The sequence below is a fragment of the Musca domestica genome, unplaced genomic scaffold (genome assembly GCF_030504385.1).
Source record: "Musca domestica strain aabys unplaced genomic scaffold, Musca_domestica.polishedcontigs.V.1.1 95, whole genome shotgun sequence".
Classification (NCBI taxonomy): domain Eukaryota; kingdom Metazoa; phylum Arthropoda; class Insecta; order Diptera; family Muscidae; genus Musca; species Musca domestica.
The window spans coordinates 682,962-690,493 of NW_026712445.1; the positions used below are offsets into that span (position 1 = coordinate 682,962).

The window sequence follows — 7,532 nt, forward strand, 5'->3', positions numbered from 1 at the left end:
TATAGAGCTGTTTCTGTAGGCCTCACAAACGATTTTGTTAAAATCGTGTTCGACTGTGTTTTACAATAACTTAACACTTTATTTCAAAATTATTTCGAATAAGGATTTTTCCTTTTTAAATTATTTAATAAATTTTAAAACTGGAACGCTTGTTTTGTATGCTTGAGACTGTGTGAATGAGTACAACTGAATGCCTGCAATAATAATTTTTTGGGTCTATTTAAAATATTCTATTTAAAATTTTATTTCAACATTTTTTTCTCTCCAAAAAGTTAATTTAATTTTAAGCAGAGTCCTTTAAAGTTATCAAATAAGACAACAACGAATTATTAACTACACACCCACACAGAAATGTATGTGGGCGTGTGTATGTATTTACATGGTATATTTATTTAAATAATATTATTAATTATTACATTTTGTTTGTAAAATGTATTTTTATTGTTAGTTATGAAAAGTTAACATTTTGATTTGTGTACACCAACCATTGTTTTTTGTCCTTGACCCTTCTTTGCAAAATGTTTTACAACAAATAATAAAGAAAATGTGTTACGTTATAAATATAATAATATAAATAATAAAAATTAATAACAAAAAATATAGTATTGTTATTATTATGTATTGTTTTCAATTAGGCATCAACGTGATAGGCCTGCCATTCACCATTTTCCCCTTGTTTATATTGCAACCGATCAGCAATCGTATTCGGCTCCGACATATAGAAATCCCAATATTTGGGTATGATTTTAAAGCCAGTACTGGAAATAAAATAAGAGAAAAATTCCATTAATTTGTTTCGGGTGGGGCTCCATGTAATATATTAGACAAAAATTAGAAATTCGTAGGCTCTATCATACTCATATGATTACATTTTTTTCAAAAGTTTTCGTTTGACAACATCTAGTTGTCAAATTTATATTATAAAGCTGAGAATACATAAAAAGTTTTTTTTGACGAAATTAAGTCATCGTCTGTCTTCTTCGTATAGAAACATAGGAGTTTTAGGGTACTTTGGTTCGATTTTGGCCTTACGTTCCTTTCTTCTTTTCCGAAGAAGACACCCAAAGCCTTAAGCCAGTCAAAAAAGTATTTTATGTATTTCCTTAAATCCATTGTATACACAGAAATCAGGGATGGGAACCCTTTTTTTAGTTCTTCAATTTTCTTCGATATAATAAAGGAAAAATCGGTTATCGTGGAGATAAGTTTTTCATTCTTGCAGTTCTGGAACAGAACATATTCTAATGGCTTCTAAACACATAATAATTCTCTTACTATGTTTTCGTTTGTTCCGGTTTCCGTTTTTCCTTTTCCATTATGGCCAGCTGTTCTTGTAACAGCTTCTCAAGCTCTGCGATATTACTCGGTTTACCACATTCACAAATGTGACTGCGTATTTTGGCAAGCAGCGGTTCCTGTTGCCATAGTATTTTCAACTGTTCTTCATCCAATTCTACAGCTTCGGCACCCATTAAACGTATTTGCCATACCTCAGGCATGACGTCCTTCGCCTCAACTCTATGGGCATCCGGATAGAAGAGCATGGTTAAACCCAATTTGGGATTCTCTTTAAGATTTTGATATTTTCGGGAATTACGTTCGGTTACAAAACATATCCATGAATCATCCAGCAGGCCGCGATATATTACCGCACGATTTAAAACGCCAAATTCGCTAAAATTGGAATTTAAATTTATTAACAAAAATTACAAAGAAAATATTGCCAGTAACTTACTTATCCAATGTGGCCAAATTCATGGGAAAGATGTGAGGTGGCTTAACCCTTTCCAGTACGTTTTTGAACATTTCAATGGGATTTGTGGGATAGTTTTTAATGCGGGCCAGTCGTGGTAAGTTCTGTAGTGTAAGTAAGACCCCAACCATGTGTGTTATTTGTGATAAATGAAGAATTTAAGTTGGATTTACTTATGATGTTACTTACCCTTATTTTATCCATTTTTTAGAAATTAGGCTGCAAATTATAAAAGTTTCAATTAAAATTACTTATTTTAATTAATATTGTTCAATTGTTGTATTTGGTATGTATTGGTCTGATTCAGAACCTGCAAGAATCTACTAGTTTTGAAAAATTTTTTCGATATCATAAACGGAAAATCGGATATCCTAGTAAAAACTTTTACATTCTAGCAGTTCTGGAACACACCACATGTTAGAACAAATTCTCTGTTTCAAAACCTGCAAGAATCTACTAGTTTTGCAATTTTTTTCGATATCTTTGTTTTTTTTTTTTGTTTTTGTAATGCAACTCCAAATTACTTCCATCCAAAAATCACCACAATGACAACACTGATAAGACGGCGTTGCGCTATTAGAAAAAGTAAACGGCGTTAAAAAAAACACATAACACGACTTTGTTTCACCACCCCACTCAATTGGAATTACAGCTGTTCTAGTTTTTAGTTGTTTTCATAAACAAAACAAATCGCGTCGTCACTGCAAAGCACCACCAGCCAAAACAGATGTAGAAGAAATAGTTTTTTTTGCCATCGCCCAAACAAAAAAGAGACCAGCACAAAGCTGATAATTTTAACAAGAAAAAAATGTGCAACACAATTTGCTCTCTGAGCCACCTGAAACGTTTGCATTAAATCAAGTGGAAATACACAAATTAAAGGCCCAACAATGAGTATTCTGGACATGAGATCCGGCAAACCCTCCCTGGCTGAGGAAATTAGTAACTTCTTTTTACCACTGAAGTATCTCATAACCACAGATCGTTTCGATGCCTTTGTGGAGAATATCAATTTCAATTATTTGGCCAATGCAGTTTTCTGGATATTTCTACTCTTCAGCTTTGGTTTTGTTGGTTTTCACAATTTGTTTCAGGTAAGTTCGATTGGTGTTGTGTGTGCGGAACATCCTTGGTGGTAATTAAAAATAGATTTATCGGGGCTTGTCAGCCACCAGAGAAAAGGAAAGAATTACCTTTCAGTAGAATACTTGAAATATTGCACTTTGTTTGCCGACCCGGTGGGCTGTTGCACTCGCGTTGGACGAATGAAAAATTGTTATTGATTGATTGCTTTTAATAACAAAACCAAATAACTTATCTGTAGAGTTGTTGTATTTTTATTGCGAAAAGAAAAGAAAGTCGGGAGAAGTGCAATTTAAGATGGCCGGCGTCAATGTTTTTCTTGACCATACATATAACCCAGAATATCCATAATAATAATTGTTGCTATTTGTGTAAGGTATATTCTAAAGCATTGCTAGGAACTGAAATGATATTTCTAATCCATTTTATAGTTTTTCTAGTTGCACAGATGCATCGCCGCTAATTGGCAGCCGGCCTTGCTCTATATTTCATCAGCAGACGAAGTTATTGTGATTGCCAAGCGGGTTTGTGTCGAAGCTAAATGGTTCATGTTAGTCGTTGGATATAGTGCGTTGCCAACTATAATTTTAATCTTAAAATTGAAATTCCGTCAATTATTTGTCACATGGCTCAGGTTTAAAACTGTCAGGTTTAAAACTGTAGGACCCATTACGAATTACAAATACCAATTTTTGGACAAATCCGTGGAAAAATGTGGAAAAAATCATTAAAATACGAAATATCTAGAAGTACTCTTATATGGGGGCTATACAAAAACGTGAACTTATACATACAATGTTTGGCCACCGGAACTAGGACTCATTGTAACCTACAAAAACCCATTTTAGACAAATCCGTGAAAAAATGTAGCAAAAAACATCAGAAAGTCATCACTGCATGAGACCCATAGCTGCATGAGACCCATGATTTGTAAATTTTATGTCTCATGACTATGAGAAGGAAATAGAGACATTCAATACCGTCTTGGCTGGAGCTACAAGCACCCATAACTTGAGAATTTATGTCTCATAAAGGTGAGGAGAAAAAAATAGAAAATTCAAAACCGTCTTCGTTGGCGCCATAAGGACGAACAACGTAAAGTGCTTCCATCCTTTTTACAGTATTCCGATCTATGTCTGTATTGCAGATCTTGATTTCGCCAATTATACCCTAATTATTTTAGAACTTTATTTTTGTATATTTCAAAGAAATTAACTTTAACCTGTTTCCCTCCTTTTCAGGTCTTTCTCAAAACTTCGAATATCAAATACTATAAACGTAAACAATTTTCCCGTTCCATCTGGAATATAGCCTTCTATGCTGCATGTACTCTCTTCCTGTACATGTATAATGAATGGGTGATATTGCCTCAGCTGCTTAAGAATCAAGGACGTTACTCTCTATTCTATTCATCTGAAGATCACATATTTTATAAATCGCAGCAATGTGAAAAATTTCAATTCTATTCGCTGTTTATTATAACATTTTATCTACATGGTGCTATGTTGGATTTCAAAGAATCTGATTACTTGGAGTCGGCATCAAAGGCTCTCTTTTTAATGTCATTGGTGGCCATTGATACCTACAGGTAAAGTTCTACATTTTATTATTTATATTTTAAACTGAAACAACCACTCTTTTTCAGATATGAAAACTATTTTGTGGGTGTTAACCTCATTTTGGGAATCTATAATATCATTACAGAAATTCTCAGTCTTTTAGCATTGCAAAATTCGAAGAGAAATATTTTGGTGTATCAGATATTCTTGGGATTTCGTATTGCATCATGGTAAGCAAAAATCACATCATTAGTTGCCTGGTAATTCAAAACTTTTTTTTTTTTAAATTTGGCTCTCAATACCTTGTATAAAAAATTATCCCTTTTCCCTCCTAGGTTCCATGTCTTCATCACTTTGCTGCCCTTTAAGTATTTGGTACCAACTCTGTTTGCCAAGAATTTCAAAATTAGCCTAAATATTGTCATATGGCTGTGGTATGGCCTAAGTATTTGGAATTCACCAATTCTACAATATTTCTATCATCAAATTTACCACAATACACCAGCTGATTGTTCGGGCGAAGGATCGGCAGCCAAGTGTATCTTGCTAAAGGATTCAAGTGAACATCGTCATTTCAAGACCTTGAAAAAAGCGTATTTAGAAGTGAAATTGGCGCATGAAAAACTAAATAGCAGTAATATGGCGGCAACGGGAACGGAGAGTTCGTCGACCAAGGCCTATCAGGCCATTAAATGTAAGCACTTTGGCTTTACTTACAAATTCAAATTAATAATATTCTTCATTTCAGGCATTATGATTTTGAAGCGTAAATTAAAACGCATACGTGAAGGACGTGGCAATGAGGTCGAAGATGACAATGACGATATGGTTGTAACTGATTGTTAACCTAAGCCGCCCCATATTCTAACACATAACTATGTCTCCCTATTTAAGTACTGTGAAACCTATCGTTAAATGGTAAATTTTTTACTCCTTTTTTCATTGGAGTTAAAGTTACCATTATTTGGGTATATCACAGTACTTACCACCATATTTTATTGCAATTTAATGCAAACATTGTATTAGTTTATTTTATGAAAAGTTGTTTGTTGGTACATTACTCGTTACTCAAACGGAAACTGTAATTTTCCCTCAATTATAAAGACACAATTTCCATGACTCGATTAAATATTTACACACACACAAATACACACTTAACAATATATAAAAAATAAAAGCATATAAAAAGTGTTTTTGCGTCCGCCTTGAGATAAAAATGACGAGTTTTATTTAAAAGAAGAAATCAAGACCTAAGTCTATCATCGTGGAGAATAAAACTAATTTTTCCAGGACCATTAAGGCCATAAACGTGGATTTTGTAAAGAACATTTTTCAATGAATATTAGGGCCATAAACGTGGATTTCAAAAGGATATTTTTTCAAGGACCAACGGAGCCATAAACTTTGATTTTTTAAAGAATGTATTTTTTGAATTCCATCAAGCGTATAAACGTGGATTTTTAAAGAATATTTTTTCAAGGACTATCAAGGCCATAAATGTGGATTTTTAAAGAATATTTTTCAAGTCTCACCCAGCCTATAAACGTGGATTTTTAAAGAATATTTTTTCAAGGACTATCAAGGCCATAAATGTGGATTTTTAAAGAATATTTTTTCAAGTCTCACCCAGCCTATAAACGTGGATTTTTAAAGAATATTTTTTCAAGTCTCATGCAGCCTATAAACGTGGATTTTTAAAGAATATTTTTCAAGTCTCATCCAGCCTATAAACGTGGATTTTTAAAGAATATTTTTTCAAGTCTCATCCAGCCTATAAACGTGGATTTTTAAAGAATATTTTTTCAAGTCTCATCCAGCCTATAAACGTGGATTTTTAAAGAATATTTTTTCAAGTCTCATCCAGCCTATAAACGTGGATTTTTAAAGAATATTTTTTCAAGTCTCATCCAGCCTATAAACGTGGATTTTTAAAGAATATTTTTTCAAGTCTCATCCAGCCTATAAACGTGGATTTTTAAAGAATATTTTTTCAAGTCTCATCCAGCCTATAAACGTGGATTTTTAAAGAATATTTTTCAAGTCTCATCCAGCCTATAAACGTGGATTTTTAAAGAATATTTTTCAAGTATCATCCAGCCTATAAACGTGGATTTTTAAAGAATATTTTTTCAAGTATCATCCAGCCTATAAACGTGGATTTTTAAAGAATATTTTTTCAAGTCTCATCCAGCCTATAAACGTGGATTTTTAAAGAATATTTTTTCAAGTCTCATCCAGCCTATAAACGTGGATTTTTAAAGAATATTTTTTCAAGTCTCATCCAGCCTATAAACGTAGATTTTTAAAGAATATTTTTCAGTCTCATCCAGCCTATAAACGTGGATTTTTAAAGAATATTTTTCAAGTCTCATCCAGCCTATAAACGTGGATTTTTAAAGAATATTTTTTCAAGTCTCATCCAGCCTATAAACGTGGATTTTTAAAGAATATTTTTTCAAGTCTCATCCAGCCTATAAACGTGGATTTTTAAAGAATATTTTTTCAAGTCTCATCCAGCCTATAAACGTGGATTTTTAAAGAATATTTTTTCAAGTCTCATCCAGCCTATAAACGTGGATTTTTAAAGAATATTTTTTCAAGTCTCATCCAGCCTATAAACGTGGATTTTTAAAGAATATTTTTTCAAGTCTCATCCAGCCTATAAACGTGGATTTTTAAAGAATATTTTTTCAAGTCTCATCCAGCCTATAAACGTGGATTTTTAAAGAATATTTTTTCAAGTCTCATCCAGCCTATAAACGTGGATTTTTAAAGAATATTTTTTCAAGTCTCATCCAGCCTATAAACGTGGATTTTTAAAGAATATTTTTTCAAGTCTCATCCAGCCTATAAACGTGGATTTTAAAGAATATTTTTTCAAGTCTCATCCAGCCTATAAACGTGGATTTTTAAAGAATATTTTTTCAAGTCTCATCCAGCCTATAAACGTGGATTTTTAAAGAATATTTTTTCAAGTCTCATCCAGCCTATAAACGTGGATTTTTAAAGAATATTTTTCAAGTCTCATCCAGCCTATAAACGTGGATTTTTAAAGAATATTTTTCAAGTCTCATCCAGCCTATAAACGTGGATTTTTAAAGAATATTTTTCAAGTCTCATCCAGCCTATAAACGTGG

The 7,532-nt window shown here is 32.7% G+C and overlaps 2 protein-coding genes across 2 annotated transcripts; one reads left to right on the forward strand and one right to left on the reverse strand.

The window, feature by feature from the left end:
- Positions 1-448: 448 nt before the first annotated feature.
- LOC131807053 (pyridoxine/pyridoxamine 5'-phosphate oxidase-like) lies at positions 449-3,159 on the reverse strand. The gene is made up of 5 exons (XM_059132075.1): positions 2,947-3,159; positions 1,943-1,972; positions 1,736-1,857; positions 1,276-1,674; positions 449-758 (listed from the first exon to the last, which is right to left on the reverse strand). The coding sequence occupies exons 2-5, from the start codon at positions 1,955-1,957 to the stop codon at positions 632-634; spliced, it is 663 nt and encodes a 220-aa protein (XP_058988058.1). The 5' UTR covers positions 1,958-1,972; positions 2,947-3,159; the 3' UTR covers positions 449-631.
- On the forward strand, positions 2,366-5,572 carry LOC131807052 (uncharacterized). Its single transcript, XM_059132074.1, has 5 exons — positions 2,366-2,847; positions 4,078-4,424; positions 4,482-4,625; positions 4,731-5,089; positions 5,144-5,572. Exons 1-5 carry the CDS (start codon positions 2,644-2,646, stop codon positions 5,239-5,241), a joined length of 1,152 nt encoding a protein of 383 aa, XP_058988057.1. The 5' UTR covers positions 2,366-2,643; the 3' UTR covers positions 5,242-5,572.
- Positions 5,573-7,532: the final 1,960 nt, after the last annotated feature.

Excerpts from the sequence above, each read along its gene's own strand:
- LOC131807052 (XM_059132074.1), top strand. The coding sequence starts at position 2,644 with ATGAGTATTCTGGACATGAGATCCGGCAAACCCTCCCTGGCTGAGGAA. Across the intron at positions 4,626-4,730 it reads GGATTTCGTATTGCATCATG|GTTCCATGTCTTCATCACTT; the intron begins GTAAGCAAAAAT and ends TTTCCCTCCTAG. Across the intron at positions 5,090-5,143 it reads GGCCTATCAGGCCATTAAAT|GCATTATGATTTTGAAGCGT; the intron begins GTAAGCACTTTG and ends TCTTCATTTCAG.
- LOC131807053 (XM_059132075.1), bottom strand. Across the intron at positions 1,675-1,735 it reads AATTTGGCCACATTGGATAA|CGAATTTGGCGTTTTAAATC; the intron begins GTAAGTTACTGG and ends TTCCAATTTTAG. Across the intron at positions 759-1,275 it reads CCGGAACAAACGAAAACATA|TACTGGCTTTAAAATCATAC; the intron begins GTAAGAGAATTA and ends TTTTATTTCCAG.